General features: G+C 38.6%; 1 protein-coding gene and 1 long non-coding RNA gene across 4 annotated transcripts in view; both read right to left on the bottom strand.

Annotated features, from left to right (window-relative positions):
- LOC139994167 (zwei Ig domain protein zig-8) overlaps nucleotides 1–24779 on the bottom strand; it is a 349732-nt gene that overhangs the window by 243229 nt on the left and 81724 nt on the right. For all 3 annotated transcript variants that reach the window (XM_072016560.1, XM_072016562.1, XM_072016561.1), the window contains 3 exons: nucleotides 13833–13978; nucleotides 2870–2943; nucleotides 1876–2025 (listed from right to left, as the gene is read on the bottom strand). In XM_072016560.1, the coding sequence (XP_071872661.1) occupies nucleotides 1876–2025; nucleotides 2870–2943; nucleotides 13833–13911 (303 nt within the window). In that variant the 5' untranslated portion in view covers nucleotides 13912–13978. The remainder of the gene's footprint in view (nucleotides 1–1875; nucleotides 2026–2869; nucleotides 2944–13832; nucleotides 13979–24779) is intronic.
- On the bottom strand, nucleotides 5297–6170 carry LOC139994174 (uncharacterized). The gene is made up of 2 exons (XR_011801569.1): nucleotides 6038–6170; nucleotides 5297–5924 (listed from the first exon to the last, which is right to left on the bottom strand). It is a non-coding gene; the product is annotated as an uncharacterized lncRNA (long non-coding RNA).

Raw genomic sequence — 24779 nt, 5'->3', positions numbered from 1 at the left:
TAGTCAGCAGGAAATTTCAATATTCCAGCATTCTGAGTTCAGATGTCCTTACGCACACTTGCTTTCTGAATTTCTTCTTCTTTCCTTTTACTTTCTCCGAGGCAAGCTAATTTAACTGGGAAATCGAAGCAAGACACTGATATATTAATGAAATTAACGTAAAACAAAGCGAATATCGTATATGGAAATACACGTATCTCGTAAATCGGATACAGGTATTTTCTTTCGCAGTTCGATCTTGTAAAGCGCAATTAAAATACAATTATTACCGTGTTTTACTGCGATATTCGTGAAATTATCGAAAATTAAATGATATCGAGGAGAACAAAGACGCGATAAAAGGCCAACTTTCTACAGCGAGGAAAATAATCTTACGGGAACGTTCCATTAGCTACCACGCGAATGGATCATTAGAGGTACAAAATACAATATTTTTCCAACCGCTACTATCGAACTCTGCGTCGGCCAATTGAATTAAACCAAGGAAAAACATTTTACTAATATCGTAAATACATAAAATTCTATTAAACGAACCACGTTCGGCAATTTTATCCATATTAAAATTTATTATTTGAAAAATTAAAAAAATATTCCTACAATCAACGACGAATATTATATGAAATGCAGTACACACATATATAATTTATCGTGCGTTTTCGAAAGTAAATTACAATTCTCTCACGCTGTTTTCGCCGTTGAATAATATTTATTTACTTAACAGCTATTTATTGCTACTTGTTGATATTTATTATTATTCATTTACTAACACCTACTTGATAATACTTATTTATTTGGATAAGAATTCTTCCCTCCCAATTATCAAATAATAAAAATTCTCAGCAAAAATCATATCATCGACGAAAAAAGGTACCGAACGATGCTATTTTTCTTATAGAAAAGGACGTCCTCGTCGAAAACAATGTAAATTTTTCGAGGAAATCTGACGCGAAAGCGATTGTCGTCACAAACGATTTCACTTGATCGTCGAAACGACCACGAAACGAACTTAACTGTAAAATGAAACTTTAGCGGCTTACATCAGGCTGACAAAGGACACGCGCGCGTGTCACGCCGATAAAATCTCTTCTAGTCGAACGGCTACGAAATTAAGAGGAAAATATTTGACCGTCATTCGACAGAATTTTCTTCCTATGAAAGTTAGAGTAAATGGGAAGAGGAAAAACGATAACGGATAAAACAAACGCAACCAGATATTCCTCGTGAACGGAGAGTTAACAACGCAAAGCTTTTAGGAACGAGGAAGCACGAGAAGCAGAAAGAAAGAAAGACAACGTCGAACTGGCAATTGGGACGGAATCGATATCTACAGGTTTGTTTTTCTAAGAGATTTACCGATTTACCGAATCCATTTTTTCGCCTGTATAACTTCGTCTTGATTGCGATACAGTTTTGCGGAAACTTTTTATCACAACTGCGTTAGAAATTAGAGACAGAACGCGTTAACGAAGCATTTCCTTGCGATATATTATCATACAATATAGCAGAGAAAAATTTGTTCTTCGATAGTTTGTCGCTTCGTTAAATTCTAACATAACTGAAAAATCGTACGTCGCGCTCTAAAAACTTTGTAGAATTTATGGTGCAACAGCATAAGTAATAAAACGAATTATTCCGTGAAGCAAGATGTTGCCAAAGGAAAATCCGCCGGGAGAATGGGAAAAACACAAGAGTTTCGTGAAAAGGGAAGCACAATCGCGTGAGAAAACTGTGGATAACGTCATTTCTGAAATTCTTTAAGAAACGTCCGGGTCGCTGAATTCACTGCGAGATTATACAACTGATGCTCCGCCGAGGATCGAAATATGTACGAGCACTGGCTACAATGTCGAGGAAAGAAGAGAAATGAGGATTTACCTTAAGCGTATCCTGCAGGTTTTGTACTCTACAGTGCATATATACTTGAGCACCGAGTTGCACGGTAATGTTGCTCTCTGGATCTTCGAAAAAGGGCCTCGGCTCCGGAGTGCCGCCCGTCTCTGTTGCGAAACTTTCCACCTCGTATACCTGTAAATCACAAGGAAAACATTTCACAAATTCCCTTGACATTTTTGTCTCGCGTTTTTTATGCAAATCTCCTATCCCAATCCTATTCAACATTTTTATTACGTCAGTGAATTGTATCTTGTAGCGTATTATTATCCTTATTGCTATAACGAAATCGTTTTAGCAAAAGTATCGTCCGTTTATTGGATTTTTGCGTTTTTATGACAACTTGTTTCGGTCGTCCGAAAAGTTTCTTTCGTTTTATAAGGACACAACATTTTCCGTTTTATATTACTTTATCGAATTACCTATGATCCATTTTGTTCTACCAAACTAAAGATCACAACGTTCGACAGATTAGGTTTCACGTTTGTACAAAGATGCGTCGTTGTAAAAGACGTGTCTGTAAAAGAAAGACACTTTTCCGACAACCTAATATAAACACCGTTTCGATAGCATAAAAAGATCGATAAATTGCATAAAGAGGATCTGGGTGAAAAGAAAAAGAAGAATTTTGTTTCTTAATCATTTTCATCAACTTCTGTCCAATTTGCCACTTGATGTATTAATGTACAAATGATATAATAATACGATACTTGGGTTTCGTTGAAAGGATATAAATCACAGAAGAAGAATCTTGATAAGAAGCAAGGGAAGAATTTAGGTCGAAGAGAAAACAGATTGGCCGCTTTGTTAAAAGTAACGTAAATATTTGAAAGGACTTTTGTCGCGTTCAGCTTCGCGTCGTCATAAAGAGATTACCGCTTTGTCCAACAAGCAGCTGGAGAAACGCGACAAAAAGTGTGCTTCGTAGCTTTTCGAAAAGACATTTTAACTGCTCATTCCAATTATACAGCCGACTTACCTCGGTAAAAGGCGAACTGAGCTCATGCCAGAACGACCTCGGCAGGTTTTCCAGTCCAGGAAACGGCTTAGCACCTGAAACAATTTAGAACCAGATTATACGTTTCGCAGTCTAAGCTTTATTACACGGATACAACGATATAATTAAACTTTCCCGCAGATTTACTGCCCTCTCTTATATCCACACTTCTCGTTACAATAAACGAACGACACCCTTGACTATTCGAACGAATACGAGCGTGGTTAGCCTGATTAATCGATTCCACGTACATTATTCCATGATAACGAAAATTTCATTAAACGCCATAGAAACGTTCGGCCGATTAAACAGGTATTATACGTAACCGAATTGGCCTCGTTACGCGGTCCTCCAACGTACGATACTCCTCGTAATCGTTCGAAGGATACGATTTTCACGCTTTGATTCGATTCACAGGACGAAAGTTAATTTCAAATCTTTATCTTGTTTCATCGATTTTTTAATCTTAAATCGTCTTTACTTCGACAGATAGAAACATACTTAGCGTTGTACGATAAAGTTTAGCTTCGTCGTAGAATGAAAGAATTGAGAGATTTGAAAAAGATCGATGATAGAAAAGCGGACAAAATGATTCAAAAGAATACGATAGAGCGAAATACGGTTAAAATTCTGTTGCGCTTAATAAAATTTAGCGACTCCGTGGACATCTATTTATTACGAAACTACGTACGTGTGTTCGCTCTAGTATTTTCGCATCTGACACGTTTCCGTTGGGAAAACATTTATACTTTTTTATTATTCCGAAATATAACTAAAACCAAACGAGTAAAACTTTTATCTAAAAAATGTTTTTGATGGATGCATCAAAAAATGGTATGCATGACATGGTTATAAAACAAAATCAATCGATGCATTTTTTCATTGCAACAATGCGTAGTATTTCTATCGTTCGCTTGTGTATTTCATACTGTACTGGGTTAAGCTTCGAAACAAAGCTCGTAGGATTAACAATTATATATCGACGATCCCGTGATCTCGCCATTTAAATCTTATGGGAAGTGTTCTAGACATATTAGATAGGAGATTCATAGAAATATGCTAAAAATTTCGATTTTTAGAACGACCAAAAAAAAAAAAAAAAAAATACAAATAAGAAAAAAGATAAGATTTTTATTGCAACATGGAACGAATAGATTCTTTATATTTCGAGTGAACGGATTAACCGGTGTTGCCTTTTAACAAACAAATCTTCGTTTCTCCGACGAGACGAAAGAAATGAAAGAGACTTGGTTGGCAAGCAAGGAATAAAAGTTTCCTCGGCGATCGTTCGAAATCACCATAGTAAACCGAGATCAACGTCAGAACGTAGATCCCGCGCCTGGATTCTGTTTTGCAAAGAAAAACAAAACGTTGTCAGTTGTCGGGTCGGAGAAAAGCAATGACGCCGCGTGCAAACAGCAACGACCACGTCGTTAGTGTAATAGACGCAGAAAATCGAATTACTATGGAAACAATCGCCAAGTTGGAGAACGAGTGCAGCGCAGTGGAAAAGTTTTTCACTTTGCAAGGGGGAGTAGAAGGAAACTCGTTCGACTGTCGACGAATAGAATGGCCTTATCAGCAGCCAGCACACGCGGCCGTACGCGAGTTTCCAAGACGATACACATAAATGTATTCCCCTCGCAAGGCTACACGCCGCGTCGGATACCAGAGAACAAGGGAAAACTTTGAAATAAGAGATCGGCCGTAAAAAGCACGAATAGAGAGAAGGTTGACAGTGTTCTCCTATTGAGTTATGCTCGTAACAATGATTATATCTTGCTGAAACTTAATAAAGGAAGGCTGTATCTGTAACGAAGTTTACTTCAAACTCCAATTTTAGTTTTGATTTTTCATATTACTCGATGCAAATTATTAAATAGAAATTGTTAGATGCGAGAGAAACTGTATGGAAACTTCGAATAAACGTCTGTAGCACGTTTTCGTCAAAGTTAAACTTTTTAATTAATTACCCCGCTAGACGAGTTTGGCAACGTTCGTCGGTCGTTCGTTTAAGAACATCGCTTTGCAATTTTCCAGTTGTAAAATATTCTGAGAAACGAAAACGGATGAACAAACGTAAAAAAAACCACGTACTATAGCAGCCATATGTTATAACACGTTGGCAAGTTTAGGCACGTGAAGCTCGATGGTCACAAGCATAGGAAGCTTGAATTCGCGATTGGTAAGAGGCCACAAAAGTCCCAATAAAGAACATAGCTTAACATAGCTTTGACTGCCACGTTGGTCATATGACTGGCCACGGTTTCTCCTGTGACGCCACGGTGGTCATCGATGACCTGAGCGCTTGAACTTTTTACAATTGTAAAAATTGTATGAAAATTGACAGTTAGAGCAATTTGAATATAACCGACAAATAGAAGATACTTTGAAACAAAAAGTGCCCCATTGAACGGTTAAACATTTTTATTAGAACATCGATAAAAAAAAATGAGAACAAATCTTGCATCTAACGGTGCGCTGTGTTAAAACACTTTAAACGTAAATATGGCTCGTCGATACAATCTGGACGATAGGTGGTCACCTTTTTGGTCCGATTCTTAGCAATTTTTCATCTTAACTGTTTAACACTTTTTTTATACCACTCTCTGCAAAATTTTCGTGCCAGATGCGCTTGCCCTTCTTTCTTCTGCATTTCGTGTCGCGATCTTTGTCGAATAAGTATATTTCACGGCTCTGGTGCATGGCACTGTGTAAGGTGCATTGCGAGTGCCATTCTAAAATCCGATACCTCGATTTTTGTTTTTGTTGCTTGTTTATAGAGTATCGTCGCGTTTGAAATTGATGTATTTAACAATAACTCTAAAGCTAATTTTATATACCACTCGAGGGTTCTTCTATGTGGTGTAGAATATGCTACCGTTTGATCTGATAAATCTACAGCACATTTTCCTCCGTTGTGATCTACCACTACCATTGGTTTATCACAAACATAATTTTCTTTTATCTCTACCATTCCAGTCGAATGTTTCGTCGAAATCATAAAAATAATCGTAATACTGTTTACTAATATCTTCTACGCGGTTCAACGATATATTCTGCACGTTTTGCTTGCGACGAAACGACGAATGCGAATGGTTTGTTGAAATAAACGAAGTCTTGTTATAATATATCGCTATCGGCTGTTACCAAGGCGCCACGGTGGTCACCAGTGACCGCCAATAAGATAAACGGTCCATCGGGGAAGAACGTTGTCTTACATCGTCGATTTATTATTATTTTGTCATTATATGCTTCGAATAATAAAAATACTCCCGTGGCGTCCTGAGCGAAACGTGCGATTTCGGCGTGGCAGTCAAAGTGTTAACCGCAAGACCATGGAAATTTGTGTCAAGTATCCTATGGTCGTAGGGTATACCTCTAACATCAGGACAGTGAAACTCATAGTGTCAACGACTTCGACGTAGTGGAATAGGATTAACTTGAAATAATCTTGAAATTATCAGACGTAATACTAAACTATGCCCCAGAATCGTAGAATTCAGGAAATTTTGATGCTTATCAAATTTTTAAGTCACTGACTATAATTCTTTAGTACGTGTCAAAGTCATAGAATTCGACAAGAATGCGTATTTTTAACTTTACCAAAGTCTAGATTTAGTTCAGTAAAATTTCATATCGTCTAACTAACAGATACGTAGCAGTATTATACAAAAATTCGACGAAGTGGAAGGATAAATCGAAGCACATTATAGAAGTACGAATCATTTATTCGTTTCGGTTAATTTAAAGTATCGATCACGTTACTTAGAGGATTTTAGAACCGACACCATTATCGTGGGATGCAGAATTCAAAGCTCTGACATCTTGACTCGACTCGACTGTCTCGAAATCATCCACGCTGCTCATGACCGGCCTCCTTAGTATCCAATTCCAGCGTCGTTTGTGTCGCATGTTACAACCACAGGTTACCGATATCGAAGTTCATTAAACAAGGGTCATCTGTGTCGTGTTTCACCAGCTGGGAATCTCGATATCGAATTTCCTGACTATCAGAGTTACTATAACCGAAAACTGACACGAAACAATTGAACGTAACTTCTCTTTACGCAGACAATTATAGTTTTATTTTTTCTTTTTTTTTTTATCGTGAGATATTCGATTTCAAACGATAAGCTTCGAAATGATCGAAAGAATACAGTTTTTGAAATATACTATTTTTTTTAGCAGTGAATGTTATTTTTTAATACTGGAACTGCCAAGCTGGCCAAAACGACAGACTTTTGTTTTCGCAAAAAACATAAACAGGTACATATTTTTAGCGAAATTAATGTTTAATTTTACCGACATAGAAATACAGCTACACGCAGTCGTTTATCTTCACCATTTTCCTTCAACTCTAATCAACTATGTACAACGATTTAGATACCTGTTGAAAGCCAGCGATACTAGCGTTAAATTACTAACAGGTCTTTCGAAAATCTCCGCCAATAATGTTCGCGTGTCACACACCATCGAATCAACACTAGAACTATCAATAGTTAACACGAAGCTATTTCTATCAAAATCAGTGAAAATGACTGGTCTCTAAAAAATACGTAATAATAGAATATTTTTATATTTATTGATTTACTACTTTCTTACGGAAGGGATTCCATGTTACGTGGTACATTTTTGGTACTATTAATCCATCTGGGACCATGATCGACCTAAAGGAGGGTTCACACATTTATAAAATTGTAGAATCAGTCGTTTTCACTGGTGTCGTATTTCTAGTATTAGCATCTAGAGATCTAGCGATGGATCTGGAATTTTCCTGATAACTGATATCGTCGTATCGAATGATACGCGGTAAAAATTTGAAAAACGTATGGCAAGTTGTAGAAAACGAGGAAACTGGTTAATCGAGGTGCGATAAACAGATCGTAGGACCCCCTTACACTTTGACAAATACCAGTCATTTCGATTGTTATTGGCATAAGTAGCCTTGATACAAAATTATTTATAGTTCGAATACATAAAAAAGAAAATAAAATTCATTATATTATTCTTTTAGTTATCGTTGCGAAAGTCGTTACATCATTGCGGAACGAAGATATAACATGAAGTAGTGTTACAATTTAATCTTAAAGTTAAGATTAATAATCTGTGGAAGACACGATGTTTATGCTGAAATAATATTCAGTGATACTTATTAAACAGAATTACAGAACCAAATGTACATAAGCGAGTGATATAATTAACAAGGTATGCAAGAATTGTTGAGAGGTGGCCAGTTACTCTCAGACTAGACGTAGGTAGCAACCCATGATCCCTTAAATACTCTGAACCCCACTCTCTATACAGTAATGAGTATGACCTGTGTAAGTGTCCTGTTCAAATGCCTGTATGGATGCCTGTGTAAGAGCATTTGTGCCTATGCGTGTAATATGGTTGTATTCCAACAAGTAGGAATTTTAAAATAAAATTTTAAATCAGCCGATTTGACTGGCGCGGTAGTTGTAGTGTTAACGACATATCCGCGAAAGTAGATTTCAGTCGATCGATGCAATGCACGAGAACAAAGACGCGATTGACTACTGAAATAATAACTCTGTTTAATCGCTCTTTCTTCGGTTTGTAATTTCGCCGAGGCTGGAATGAAGTGCTGCTCGTTAATTTAATCGCCTTCGGCTCGCAGCTGCGTGTTTCTCGCATCGTTTCACTCTGCGATGCCCAGATATGCACGCGTATGCCTGCGCATATATCGAAACAATTCTTGCATAATTGCCGCGGTGATCGCGCAGCTATTCGTCGCGAATAAAATTGAAACACGCGCGGGCTCTTAATTTACTGTCCTTTTTCAACGCGTTCACCCGAACACGATGTTTCTGACGTTCCAATCTCGATCAAATAAAAGAATAACAGAGGATGGTAAACGTACGGTGTGTTCGTTGAATGTTTAAGGAGCGAAAATATTGAAATATCGCGCTACAGTATCTCGATCATAGCACGCAATTCGCACATTGTGGTCGGCCGGATATTTAAACGGATGTACACGTAAATTTCTATATTTCTGTCAAGACAAATAGAGAAAATTTTCAGTTTTTTCAGATAAATATATTATTTGTTTATCGGGTTTGCTTTCGGTTGAAAAAATCGCGTCGTCTTATTTATCGATGTGTTTCGAAATTACGTTCGTAACACACATAGAGCGTTTAGAAAACTTTAAATGAATACAATCGTAGAGAACGTCGTACTTGCAAGTTAAAACGATCTTTACCAAATATATAAACGTAATTAATATGTACCACCTAGTTTGATAAGAAATAGTACGGTAAGATGTTAAACCCGAACGTCTAAGCATAGGAACCGCTAACTTTCATAACGTAAAAGTAATTTGAAGTTGTAAAACCTTCTCCCAGGAGCATACTGAGATTGAGGCTACGGTAGCTTCTAAACTCCATACAAAACACTTTGTACCGTAAACTTTACGCGAAAATCGTTACCTGTTACGGAAAAAACGCTCCTCTAAAAATCGAAAAACTTGGAACAACATTAAAAACTTCCAAGGCTCCAGCCACCTATGCTATACTTTACCAAGCGCTAAACCGTTAAAACTTCCAATCACTTCGACATTTTAGCATATTTATTCCATTCTGTGCTTTTTAATATCTTAATATACTCCGTTCTACCATTTTCAACATTTTCAAACGTTACGTTCTCTTGTGATATTTAAATAACGAGTGAGACAATTCGTACACGTTGTATATACAGCACGTGGATCATTAATAAAAAAAAATATCACAAGCTTGATTAAAATGTGGCGGCACTCGACCACGGAACTTCCCAACGGCTTCGCGACACAAACCGCTGTACCTTCAAAGCGTAAGGCCAACATGTCTAATGTACTGTCACGTAAAATAATAATAAAAAAAAAATGAAAATCGAAGATGAATAATGATAATAAAAAAAAAAAGAGAATTTATTTCTTAACGCTTCGTTTACACTGATTACAATTCACTTCCGAACTCCAACCGCGACTTCTCAAGACCTAAGCTCTTACAACTTGACTTTTGGTGGGATCCGATTCTTTTTCTTTATCACCCCTCGATATCCCCATTATCCACGCGTTTGTAAGGCGTCCACGACCTTTGCCACGCACGTGTAACATCAACCACATCTCAATCCACATGAGAGATCAGGCGGCGCTTCGGAACCGACGGGGTGATGACGGAAATAAAGATGTGGCGGCGCTCGGCGACGATGTATGTCGCTGAAGCGAGGTGCCTAATGAACCCTCGATATCCCAACGATCCTTTTGCCGAATGTTCGAGAAGAATGCGTGTGTCACGTAAAATAAAAAAGAGAAATCGGTTCCGAAGCGCGGCCTGGCCTCTGACGTGGGATTGGGATGTGGTTGATGTTACAGTACCATCGATATCCCTACGGTTCTTTCGCCGAATATTCGGAAGAATGCATTCGAGGCAATTGTCGCGGACATCTAATAAACGCGCGCGTAGTGGGGATATCGAGGGACAGGAAAGAAAAGAATGCGTTTGGTTCCGAACAAAAGATTCATTCTGCCCCGAACTGCGAAGTGCGAAAGGTTTAACGTCATAACGAAGCAAACACAATTCGAGATACGTGATTATTAACTCTTGATCGTTAATCGTTGATAGTTAATCGATGATCGTAAATCGTTGACCGTTGACTGTTGATTGTTGATAGTTTAATAAACCTTTTTTGTTGAACATCAAGAGTAATTCTCGTGGGCACCTTCACTAACAACACCTCAAAAATAAAGGAAGAATTCTTAGCCTTCTTCGTGACCTTTTCGCTCCACCTTTGTGTGAAACGTTTTCTTAGAACGCGAAAGCTGATCGCCTTCAAAAGGAAGTACGAGACGAAAGGTTGTTCGTTCGTTAAGACAAGAAGAAGAATTAACGTAAAAAGAAACGGAACGTGATATAATACGACGGGATTAGATGAAAGCAGCAGAATTAAAGTTACATAATCGAGAAGTAACGTTAGAATTGGTCGTTGAAAGAGTAGCTGCTAAATTTAGAATCCTATGAAAATCTCTGCTTTGCGGAGAACGGGGCATTAAAATTAAGGGAAACGTGAAATGTAACAAAGTAAGCGATTTTTTGCGGCATTATTGTCGCGTTACCCGCGATTGAAAAGCTGGAAAAAGTAATAAAGTTCCTTTGAGTCGAAACCGGAGAAACTGAGCAATCTCCGTCGGTTATAAAGGCCGTGGCGGCTGAAAGAGACACAGCCAGCCGAGGAAAATAAAGTAAGGAAAGTAGAATTCGAGAGACCGCAAGGGGAAGCAATATCTTTCCATCAAATTCGGCGGTTGAAACGGCGTTGGGCCGTTCTTCCGGAAAGACTTACAACATAGAAACCAGCCGTTTTTATTTCCACCGGTGAAAAAGATACTACTCGATTCCGAGTTATTTGCCGAAAAACCGTTTTAACGTATCTAACCGCGAAACTATCTCGGTTTCTCCTCGAATTTTCGACCGCTGCTACACAAGGGATCCATCCCTTCCAGTGATCGTAGTACGAGGAAGCGATTACCCCGTTTTTTGGGGGGGCAGGATACAATTTGAAAATTTATTTTTTACGTGTGAAATTGACTAATTGCCGACTGAATAGGATGAATATTTAAGGCCTCGTTTTCAAGGGAATAGAGTTTGAACATAGGTATTTAATTAAGAATCCGCCTTGTCCTCGTTCTCGACTAATTTTCAAATTTCCAAACTAGAAGTTCTACATTTTTGATTTGTTTTCATAACCGTGGAAAATTCCTCCTCTTTGTTATTCGCTGCTGTATACTCCGAAATTATCCGAGTGCAAGCGCACCCGACAAATTTTCAAGCTCGATTTTCTTCGAAACGAATGATCGTACGAACAAACTTTAACCTACATTTTCGACTTATTTTTTCACGTAGAATCTTCCTCGCACCGATCGTATTACGATTACTGCGTTACACTTTTCTAAGCTTGTCGATGCGTTTGGTTTGGCCAAACCGATTTCTCTGCTCGAGTTTCAAACGATTTTAGAAAGGACGACGGGATAATCCTGGGAAAATTTATCAGCTTGAAGCAAGAAAGAGAAAGAGCCTGGAGAAGGGAGAAGGGAGAAGGAGAGAGAGAGAGAAGCGGTCCTTTCTGGCAGGACCAATCTCGGAAGCTGAATTCAACGGCTATACGGATATACAGAGTGGCGAAAGAGAGAAGAAACGAAAAGACTTCTAATATCTGCTAGAAAGACGGATGCACATAATCTTGCAAGAAGGATAAACGCGGTTACCGGTCAGGATTTCGAAATACGTCTCGGGAATGTCGTCCGTAGTATTACCGGACCGGTTCGCATCAAGCTCCGTGGTACAAAGGAAATTGTTTGCGCAGGCGACCGCGTTTTAAACTGCTTCGATGATACGACTCCTTTTTTCGTCCAATTTTTGTTGCGAGGAATATAATAAAGGAAGAAACTGTAATAAATAATATATTTATCAATGAAAGGATATAAATGGAAATATTATCAAATTACTCAAAATGTCTAGATATTTATATTTGTAATTGATATAAGATGAAATAAACTAAACCGATCAAATTTTCTTGCAACATTTTCCAACTTCAAATTGAACAACGTAAGTGGCGGTTTTCGAATCGAAAACCACATCGAACTGTACGTGACTTGTCGCTCGGTACAGCGTCGAATTTATGGATCCTATCCGTGGCCATGGGATTTATGGGAATCCAATGCCTTAATTGGAAAATTATAGGACAATGTCTGGAAGCGGACCGTTCGTCCCACAGCCCGTTACTCAACGCGTATAATCGACCCCTCGCTGATAGCTGACTTTCGCAATCGCGCCTCGATATTTTCTGTCTCGATGAGACAAGGAACCGGATATCCTGAATTTCAGCTAACACGAACACAACCGAAGAAACCAACCGCGACCCGATCGAATTTCTATCAGCAGTCGTTAAAACAAGACTCGTCTTTTAAATTCCGATTTAAAAACGACAAATATTGGGTTGGCAACTAATTACCATCGAATGACAAAATCCGCAATCACTTACTTTCCAACCAAATATATACGTTTTCCCTCTTTACTATCCATTACGAAAAAGTAAAGAAACGTTTACGAGTTATTCGGATTTCTCTATCGAATATTTGGAAAGAAAAATATTTTATCGGCGTTTACCATTTTTCTTTCCTTGTTTTCTTTTTTAGTTTATTTATTTAATCCACCTCTGAGGATTATCAGCGACTACAGTTGTATACAATTGTATTTCAAAGACATATACGATATTAACACTAAACTCGTACGTTGTCCTTTGGTTATAAATATGTAAAATAATTTTTCACTTTTATTTTATCGTTTGGCGTTTATAAGCGATTACGCGTTAACGCTTGTTATTTGTTAAAGTTCATTATTATTTTCAGTTTTATTTGCCGAAGAATCGTTGATTCGATCAGTCGACAATAAATAATATATTCCCAATTTGTAAAACGGCTGGTGCAAGTGTCGCAGAATAGAGTGTGAAATATCTGTCGAACAATGTAAAAAAGGAGGAGCGTTTCGGAACTATGTATTTGTTTCGATAGAACGAGGAATATTTGTTTATCCGCAAACCTTGATTCCAATTTGATAAAAATCTGCATCGCGCTAATATTTGAACAATGTAAAATTGATATTGACAGCTGCCCTGTATTCGTTCGAATCAAATTATCCCGCGTATCTAGCAAATTCAAGTAAATCGAATTAAACGCGAATATTTCGAATAAAAGCGAAATAGGACAAAATATACGAAAGAGTAAAAAATACAAAGTTCCACGATATTGTTAACTGGCTCGCATAAAAGATATGTAAGTTAGTTTTATGGTACGAACAATGGAAGAGTAGGATTGTAGAGCGGAGAGAGTCGAATAAAAGACATTTAACCATGTGAAACAATTAACCGTTGGAAATTTGCATACGCTTACCTAATGAGGTGGCGGCACACAAAACATGTAGCTGGTGAACCAAAATGGAGGCCACCACGGCCGAAAGACGACTCAACATCGTAGTCGATTCTCAACTCATCTCTGTTTCGAAAGTTGAGACGCGGTGCCTCTCGTCTCCTTCCGATCTGAAATTTTAATACAACCATATTTAGTATCGATTCTTAATATTTCAAGATCGCACGAGCAAAACACGATCAATACATTTTTATTCGTTTTCTTTTTTGTCGAAGTGGTCGCCACTTCTAAGAAAACTACATCTGGTCTTTAATTTTCTCAAGCACCGAAGCCATCGACAGCGCATAGACAAAAGAATGCGTCGAGGACAGACCATAAGCGGTACATGTGCGACTTGACTTCAAGGTTTTTTTAGTCTCAGGGTAACGGATCTGGACCAGCTCACGTTGTATTCCACACTTTGTACTTTAATATTCACAATATATATATACTTACAATACCTTACAATTTATCCACGCGTTTCTTTGTATCCACATACATCGAATAACCTTAACATTTTTTATTCGTATCTTCTCTTTACGTTTAACTTTATTTACCTTCGCGTTTCGTGTTTCGAATTTCGTAACATTTCACTCGTAAAATCCTCCTGTTTTGAGATTCTCCTTTTTCAATTTTCAAATGGAGATCTTTATATAAATCTTATCTTTCAGTTATAAAGCTTGAAGCGTGCAGTGATAGATTATGTCGACAAATTGACACGGACGATTGAACCTTATCGTTGGATAATTAAAGATAAAGCGTGGAACAAGACGAATGCGGTCGTTAATTATACTCAAGCTACCCCGGTGCACGATGTCAAACGATCCCGGCAAGCCTACCGAAATCCCCCTGGACTTGGAAATAACACCTCCGGTTGCCTGGGGCTGACCCAATCGGGTTCACGAGACACAAAGCCAGCCCAGAGATCAATGCGTTACTCCGCCGATCTATGTATACGTCCCAGAAAAAGGATCGACCCTTTCGCCAGCCGGATTAACAGTTTTACACACTGAAAAGCCCGCTATACTCTCCAGTGTCTCGCTTCTTTGCAAATATCGTCTTAATGAATTTCTAACGGGTCCGTTCCCCTTTTCGAAATTCATATTTCATTTGAATTATGTATAGGGGAAAAAAATTCCTGTCGAAGGGTGGACGTTCGTGGTCAATGCAAATTTGAAATTCAGGCGAAACCGATGCAAATACGGTAGAACATTTAATAGAATATCTTTCTGCTTTGCAATTTTTTTTCCTTTTTTTTTTTACTGGTATTAAAATAATTTACTTTACGCGTGTATTGTTGTATTTAAAATTATCGCTCGTATCCAACGCGCCTTTATTTTTCGTACGTGTTTAAAAGTTCGTACATCGTGTAGAACAAGTTCATTTTCCATTGATTTTAGCGAGATGATTATGAAATAACGAGGAAGAAAGAAAGTAGAAAATAATGGAAACGTAACCACGTAATCTCTCGGCCGTCGTAACGTTTTATTCGATGATCATCGGATGAAAATCAGTGAACTAATCCAATAAACGTAGCTACGTTTTATCTCGAAATTTTGTCAATTCTCCATCATTACGCTATTGAAAGGTGTTTCCTACTTTCTACCTAAGAAATAAATTACATAAGATCGTACAGTACGAGTGTAGAATAATATCGTAGAAACGCTATACGAGATTGCAAAAAGAAACAGCAAATAAACTAACACGCGTACGAAGATTTTAATGAACGCACCAGTTCAAAAATAATTTAACGCAAGAAAATCCATAGGGGACAAATGCGGACTAAACAATTGCAACTTTGGCGGAACGTATTGAGAAACGTTTAAAAAACGAGCAACGGAACAATAAAGGAAGACCAATTTGCCCAGTCGTTTCAAAAGAATCCGTAGGAAGAACGAAACTCGTCAGGCAGACAAAGCGAGTTCCCGTTCGAGTCAATCGCTTTGAACGACGTATGTAGACTCAAAGGCCGCGGTAAATCAGACGGTCGGTCCAAGTCAAATAGAAGATTGTTACCACGAAATTCCGTGTGATTCAATTTGACCGGAAGTTCGACCGAAAACACGCTTCTCCCTCAAGTTTCCTGATGCCACCGTCCTAATGAATCTATCGGCAACTCTTGAACTCCGCACCGTCATGCCGCACCCTCGCAACCCTTTCACGGGGTCGTCGCAATTCGTTCCATCTAACGTAGAATTCATACCCGTAGGCGTAAGCCTTCGCGGTTGCTCGCGAAACTATTCGAACGATTATAACAGTCTTTTACAAGAGTGTGTTACGTGTCTTGTACGAAATATTATAGAAACATTTTATACAACGAACATAGAGAGTCGAGCGATAGCCGTAGCGCAACCGGACAGGGAATGGTCGATTCTAAGTGAAAAGATAAATGGAAAATATAGGGTAAACATTTTTCATACGACGCTTCGTTTCTGAGAAAATCGAGTTTCCAAGTTTGTCAACTGTGTGTACTATCGCTTGGCTGAATATCGGCTAGGTGTATGAATAAACAATCCACAGGAGATTATTATACGCGTGAAGATAAGTAAAAAAAAGTGGAATAAGATTTTTCCGTTCGACGACTTGTACACGCGCATGATACATTTCCAAATTTATTTTTCTCGAAGATGAAGCGTCTTTTGAAAAAATATTATTCCACGCTCGCGACTTATTTTCAAACGTAGCTGAACCCTCTGTCGAATATTTACGCTCGTTTAGTCCGCAATTAGCAAAAATTGAAATATACTGGGAAAATCTTCAAACTTGATTTTCTCCACTACGAAGCTTCAAATGACAAAATGTTACAGCAAATGTCTTTCTGATCCTTTCAGCTGAAATCATCCCTTGCTCGGTTGTACCACGATTATCGCCCCACCCTGTATCATCACGCGTTACACGAAACTCCTCGAAAACAATTTTAAAAACTTTGAACTTTGTAAAATATTAGAATTATTTTGCATAATTATCATGGAGTACAGAAACTACAGTGCTAGTGAAATTTCACACGATTCGCGTAACGAGTTTATCAAAATTTTCTCTGGTAAATGTTGAAATATACTCGTGTGCCGCTGTATACCTGTTAGACTAGACAGCCACCATAATACAAACAATTTCTTCTCATCCTTGCCTCGGCAAACTGTTCTAACAGCTGTCGTTTCTACCCAGAAACTTCCAAATTATTTCGATGTCTCACGCAGGTGGTACTCGCGCGACAAGTGGCAGTTGTGCGAATAAAAAAGTTTCGCTTCGGTGTCTAACGAAATCCAGGTGATAGTGCAGAGAACAAGAGGGAGAAGAGCGAAGAAACGTAAATATTTTGCTTTTCGTTTTTCATTTTTTGTAACAGGATTTGTATTTTTCTTCGTTGCTATTGTATACACTAAAAATGTTTCTTTAATAAAACGTTTCAGAGTATCGCCATGTTTTACCACATTAAACTCGTAAGTGTTCTTGGGTTTCTTGGATTAACGAGAAAATACCCAGAAGCGGTCGGTAATGTACGTGATATCGTGATGCTTGCACAACATTAGCGCACTCAATTATTTATACTACAATGTAACAGAATGCTTACAAAAGTGGCCTGCTCCTGAATGTTAATTATCCTAAGCACCCTACTCCCAAACGCTTATCCGACGTAAGTATCCTAAACGTGATATTAACTGACCTATATATGAACGATAATAAAAGAAATTTTGTAAAACAACTACACAGAACACTAAAGAATTAACACGATTCACAGAGAAATTATTTCCTATTTTCTGCACCATACAACGCAACCATCGAACAACGAATCTCAAGAACGAAAGAAATATTCCATGAAATTTCCTCTTTTCTTCGTGTCGTTCTTGTTTCGCGTTAATTCGTCGAGAAAGCTGACCAAGGCTAGAAATTACGCAAGTGCGTTATCGCGTGTAACTAACGGCAAATACAAAATGAAAAAGGGTTAGGAATAAACGGACAGAGCAGTATTTATTCTCGTACTGTCCTCTCGCGATTGGATTACAACCTACTGTTGCTTCGTACGGTGAACGAAAAACAAATTCGCGCGAAACTAACACGCCAGCGTGATCTGTTCATGAGCGAAGAACATGCATTCGCTTTCGTTACGAGCACACGAAACATTTTTTAAAATCCTGCGCGGATTAATCGTTCGACAGGATCGTGGCGAAAAGAGCTTAATGCTATCACGTCCAAGAACTACGCGATTTGTTCGTTTTCTTGTGAAATAGCGTTTGTACGCGAGCGATTAATTTTCATTCATTTTAGAAAGTGGACTGTGAGGTTTTTTCTATCCAGCGTACGAAACATCGATGGAGGTTCGTTTCAACTTAAAATTATAATAACAAATAAAGATTGAAGAATTCCTCCCGACATTAAAGAACGATGGTATCCCGCTGGAGGTAGCCATACACGTGTTATTTAGCGATAAAGCTAGAAAAATTTACCGAATGTCCAGCTGGACAAATTGTAAAGTACAAATTACACGATAATAAAAAAAAAAAAAAAAACATTAAAGGGTATACACATCCGAATATACGCGTATCATTGGATTAATTTAAATACAATTTAACATTAAACTAGTTTAGAAAAACAGAACTTAAAAAAAGAACTTAATGTAAAATAAACGTTGAAAGTCTCTTATACGATTTCTTATACAATTCTGAGAAATAAACGAAAAGATACAATACGCAAACTAAAAAGCTCAAATTTCAACAAATAGAAATAGCAGGCCAACGAACGAAATTTATTTTATTCGTTGCGATTTTTAAGCCATTGTAAGAATAAGTTACCAACTTATAAATAGAGTTATTAATAAACGGTTAGGTTGCACGTGTTCCGGCTTGCATATTTCATTACTGTCAGAAACGTTATTTCCGCTGAAAATTTCTACTAGACGCGCTACAAAGCTTACACTGCATACTGCGCTACTGATAGTCCATCGTTCGCGGTACTGCAAGCTTACAACATACGCATGATTACCGCAATGCACAGCTTACACGTTACAACGCTGTGCAATCAACACGCCATGCCTTCCATCGCAACTTGCGGACAACAATTTATTCGCAGCGCGATAATTCAACAATTAGCCGGGAAAAAATTTCATTATGTCATTATATTAATTGCGTCGTTATTCAGCTCGTTGGAAAATCGTACGGGTGTTAAAATGCGGCACACTTCGTGCGCGCTAAATCTTTCCAATTTAATAGCAATTACACTAACATAGCGGCTCACGAAAGTATTTTAATGCTTAGCATAGAAGAATTTTACGGCCGTATTGTACTTGTTGCATAAAACATTTTGAAATTTATTTCGAACGTTACCGTGAGTCCGTGTATGTGAATTTTTTAAATTCGGGTTTCGAGGTTCGTGACGGAAACTAATATAATACTGCGAAAGAAATTCGAGCATGGTTATGAATTTGGGAAAGAAAAAACGACAAAGAAATGTATACACGAAACACTTGCGTATCAAATTTTCGTAAAATGTGATATTCGATAAAAATATTCCGTGCGTAGACTACAATTCCACCGGATACGTTGTTTTTTTTTTTTTTAATGAAATTTCCTCTTAATATTTTGCATTAAGCATGAACGGATATTATATTGTTTAATTAATATAATAATCTTGTTTCAACTTATTTACACACGTGAACGCTTAATAAACTCTCGCAAATGAATTTCATAAAATCAACACACTCGCGTGCTTGTTTCATTTAAATTAACCCGAACTATTTAGCCATACGATTTTTACATGACCTTGCAGATAATATTTCTGTTACTATCGCGAATAAAAAGAAACGTTGGTAACAACGTACATTTGAATATGGATCTTGATGAATCTTTTTTCCAAAGTCGTCGCTACTTTTCATCTCAATATGTTCTATCCCAATTCCTTAAATAAAGAAATCAAATAAATCATAGAAATCAAATAAAACAATAAATTTATATCAGTAAAACGTTCGAAATTATTGAAAGTCCAGCGACTTTGTCGAAGTAACTACTTGAAGAAAAACTCTACATCTTTTTAGAAATATTTTAAATAAGGAGAGGTGCACTTTATTGTACCCTTGAATATACATTATGTTTTGGGTAATAAACAGATTTCTATTTACGTTCCCTGTAGCCTCTAGCCCAAGCTATCAGCTTAACTTTTTTGGTAATGTCCTTTTGCTATAAACATATGGACGTGTTCCCTATCATTCCATTGTCTAGTAACACTAAGAGAGTAAGGATCTGAATCAACATAAACTTACAATTATACTTATACCTTTAATTATCTCAATATAATTTTCCATTACAAATTCATCCACTCGTTCTTCGATCAGTCAACCTCGACCTTAACAGACTTGATCCATTAGGATAGCAGAATTTGAAGGAGTATTTCAAACCAAGTAAATAAAAAAGGATTAAAAAGAGATTCGAGCGACTGGAACGAACGCGAACTAAATAATTTACAACGCTGTGACTTCTAACTACCGTTTCATCCATTAAGCAAGTACTGATCCTTCGTCAGGCATTCTCCATTGTCGCAGGAAACAATAGCGACCGAAGGGACGATAATTAATAATAATTTCACAGACACGTGATCTCCATCGATAGAACTACCATCGGTTAGACGGGTAGACGACGGGCGCCGTATGTGAAATTTAATAATCGGAAGCGAACGGACAGGCAATACGTCGTCAAAGTGCAGCTCGTGCAAGTGGCGCGATTCAGTTATTCAGCGTTTCACGAGGAACACCCTAATTTCTCGTGTGCCCAATGGTTTACACGGGGGTCCGTGCCACCAATGCAATTAATAACTTCCAGCTCGAGAGCCCGCGGCTAATAGCGGTTAGTTTGTCGGGTCCACAGAGGTTTATTGAGCAAACATTGCTCGAAACTACAATTGCCGAGGTCCTAGTGCCAAAATCGATCGATCTACCGCTTACCGTCAGGCTACTGCTAGAAGACGCAGTAGTCTAGCGGAAACTGCCACATTCCGTCAACTGTCTTCGATGAAACTTCGATCGTTCCTTTCGTACAAAGTTGTGATTTATTCGGATTCGTAACGAGTAGCTGAATCATGTGACATATTATTTCGGTAATAGCGTCATGGAACTGGTGCCTAAGGAAAGATACGTTTCTTCGCGCGTTGAATATTTTAACGAGTATCATACACTCGGACACACATTTATTTCATCGGACATACAATTTAGGTTACTTTAGACTTTGGATATTTGATTTATTCTCGTGTGCTACGCGCGTTCTCAGCATTTTTGTACTTTCAAATTTCTGGTATTGAAAAACGAACTGATGTTCTTTCTTAAAGTCGACTTATTATTCGTTTACGAAAATTTATTAGCAAAATAGTTTGCCGAAGGATAATTTTATCAACATTGCTGGCCACGGTTCAAAGTTGACGTAGATAGCCCACGGGGAAGTCAGGAAAATTACAATTCTCACGAATCTTTAAATACCAGCTCGATCGACACAAGTACTTTTCGAGTTTTTTGTGTAATTTATCCGCGATCGAACACTCTCGTCGAGTGATCGCGGATAATTCGGAGAAAGTCTGAAGGACGGAGAATTCGCAAATTTAGCGTAACAGAAGCATCGAGCGAAATTCAGTCGAGTGGTTTTCCCTTATTTCGATGTCGGCTTGGCTATACGAAAACTGGGGCCTGTATTTTAGGTAACCGACACCGCAATCGATGCACCGGCTACGCGAATCACGTTTCTTTCTCCCATTTTCTTTCTGTCTTTATTTCTAACGAACAAATTCGGTGAATAGGAAAGGCAGTCTTTACAAAAGTAATCCGGACAGAACCTCGAACAGCTTTCCTGTTCCGTTTTTGATCAAGAGGCAAAGAATTATCTGTAACGACCCGATACACGAATACAGACCATCCTTTCACCGAATCTTCTATTCCTTCAAAGGTTAAAGCTTAAGTAGCACTATCCGACCACAATGCCGTCGATATGCTCGAGAACATCGTATTTGTTCACCCAGGCTCCATGTCGAGACTCCTTCAGCTTTAATCCCGTTAGCGATACACGTCTAATTGTTAGATTTAAAAGAAGCACAATCCTTTGTTATCATTTTATTATATCATATTTTTTAACGAATCCTTCGTTATTCCGTCTTTAAACATGCAACAGCTTCTTCTTATTTTTACTCGTAGAATATTCCAGCATCGTTTCATAGACTAATACTAACGCTATTAACACGTTTTGCTACTAGCACACCTTGTACGTTTCATTCAAAATCTGTCACGACTGAATGCGTTCAGAAATATCACCAGGCGATACGTTTTCGCTTCTCGATGCGATGTACATTTATTTTCACAAACATTTTCATATCGGACAAATATCGATGTTCGAGCGAGCACCGTGATATCTTCTTGAAACCGAGAGAACCGTTCGGTTCTCTTTTGCCTTCCACGCTGAGATCGAATCACTGTACGCCGACGCAAGAAAGGAAAAACGCTAATAACTCGAACAGCGACATGACGTTGGCGAGAGAACAAAAGACTTTTCTTAATACGACAGCGAACCTGAATAAACACGATGCATTTGTTATCAGTTTTCACGATCTTCCGACGTCCCTATTCATTCGTAGCTTTTTTCAAGCTACGTATATGTGTCGACTGCCTCTTTTTCTTTCAACTATGTCGCATTAGTCGGGCATGATTGGAAAAAATAGATGTATATAGGTGCAACGACTGCGAAAATTGCAGCGAACACGCGCACGTTGCATTTTATGTCTCTACGTTCGACGCGAGTCTGAAGAAGCGGTTCGCCTAACTGTTGTTCACTACGTTGTGAAATAACCAGTCGTATTGCCTATGGTTACTTGAAAAGCAAATTTAATAAATTAATCTATGATAACGTTCTTCTACGAGTGTTTCGAGCTTCTTCATTTTTTACCCCAACGTTTTACCCTGACGTTTTTCACGTCACTCGTTACCCTTTCGATATTCGTGTTAATTAGGTTCCATCGATACAATTTTATCGACTGCTTCGTTGTTTTTAGGATATATTTATCAATGGACCGATTCGTACGATCGATCGCGACGACCGACGAACGACCCGTTTCGTTATTTTAACGATGGATCATCGTTCCACCCTATTCACTGCCGACTACGAGATATCTCGTCTTTGATTTATGGCGTCGAGACAGAAATTTTATTCGGTGACGCCAGCTCCGAGTAATGTTCATATTCATTTCCAAGCTACTGTAAGCGCCACTTTCGTACTGCCTTTGCAACAAATAAAATTTGCCTGTGGCAACGAACGAGCTGCTCTGTATTTGCGCGAATCAATTTATTCGAAACTTCGAATAGCGCGGACGATTTATAAGAATGATCAAGTTACGATCCTTATAACGAGTACTTTACTTCGAATATTCTGTACATGCTCGTAAATTATACGCGTTTTACAGCCTGTACGCCCTTATATTTCCTATAAACGTCCAAACATCCGCGATCTGTACATCGATATTTCAAATTCAAAAGTTGTTTCAACGCGCAACTCGCGTCGCATCTAAATCTCCAAGTTATCGAAATATTTCAACGTCGACCCGTTTCCCGCGTCTAAACCCATCAAAATCGGCCAAGTCTCCAAGTAGATAACCAAACGCAACGAATTTCAACTTGGATCCCATCGAAAACGCCGGAACAGCGATCGATCCTGCGAAAAAATGACACAGATACGACTGGATGGTGAACTACGCGTACCGAGGTTACAGTTTCTCTTGAAATTCCTACTCGTGCAGATGCATCGCGGAATATCGGCACTTGTTGACCCTGTTTCTATGCCGGTGGCGTCCGCGCTTTCCTTTTTGCCCACGAATAACGCCAGAGAAAAAGCACACGCGCTCTGCGGTTTATTCGACAAACGATCTCGCGGCGTTGTTCGGCGATCGATCGCCGATAGACGAATCGAAAAACCGTTTCGAGAGAAAAAATAAATACCAGCGGGCTCCTATGACGCTGGACATTCGTTTCTGTTCAGGAAAAAAACGAACAACTTCTCGCCAACCGCGATACACCGTGCGCCTTTCCCTTCCGGGGGACATTCTACGCGTTGTAATTTACTCGACCCCTCTGCTAGCTTTTATTTCCCTGTCTGTTCTTCTCCGCGGCATCCTTTTTATTCGGCTACGCTCTTCCTTTTTCCCCCATCTACCTCGTATTGTACTATTTTCTTCATTCGTTATGTTGCTCGCGTTTAAGTCGTGCACACTTTGAAAATGTGCTCCGAGATTTTTCTCCCCCGTATTTTACTTCTTCCTCTCGCTTGTTTTTGTCTTATTGCGCCAGGTTATTTATTCGAACGCTCGCGCGTGAAATATTCCTGTTGATTAAAACGGATTTATCGTTCCGTCTCGGGCATGTTTTATACGTTTTCGTCAACGATTCGGTCAAACATCGAGGAACGTGTCTATCGTTACGTTCCAAGAATTTCTTATGGAAGTTACATCTTGCAGCATCGAACAAAAAGAATCGTACGTACGGTATTTCGTTTAATATTTTCGTTAATTATTTCAATACTTTCGAGTAAAAATTCGCGCGGACATACGTCGACGTAAATTGTTGTGGGAGAGGATGAAGAAACGAAGAGAACGAGTAGACGCGATTTCGGCGTCACTCGCGCCTCGAGAGTTGAAATCCATTAGTAAATTGATGTTCCACGTTTGGAACACTTTGTACGTTAAGCCGTAAGCATCGCTAAATATACGATTCTGAAATATGTTCTCTACTTGAAACACTTTGTATAACAAGCGACAAATTAGCGTGCGCTGTCGGTAAAACTAGTAAACAAGCGGGAACAGCGACTTGGAAATCGTCATGGTCTTTCCGTTCCACTATCCCCTATGTTCACAACGTCCAATTTGTCCGGTACTTTTTATCATTTCCCCGTTACCACTCTACTAATCCCCCACTTGTAT

Source organism: Bombus fervidus, chromosome 14 (assembly GCF_041682495.2).
Source record: "Bombus fervidus isolate BK054 chromosome 14, iyBomFerv1, whole genome shotgun sequence".
NCBI classification, from domain to species: domain Eukaryota; kingdom Metazoa; phylum Arthropoda; class Insecta; order Hymenoptera; family Apidae; genus Bombus; species Bombus fervidus.
The sequence above is the reverse complement of the archived record's forward strand: the minus strand, read 5'-3'. Positions and strand labels throughout refer to the sequence as shown.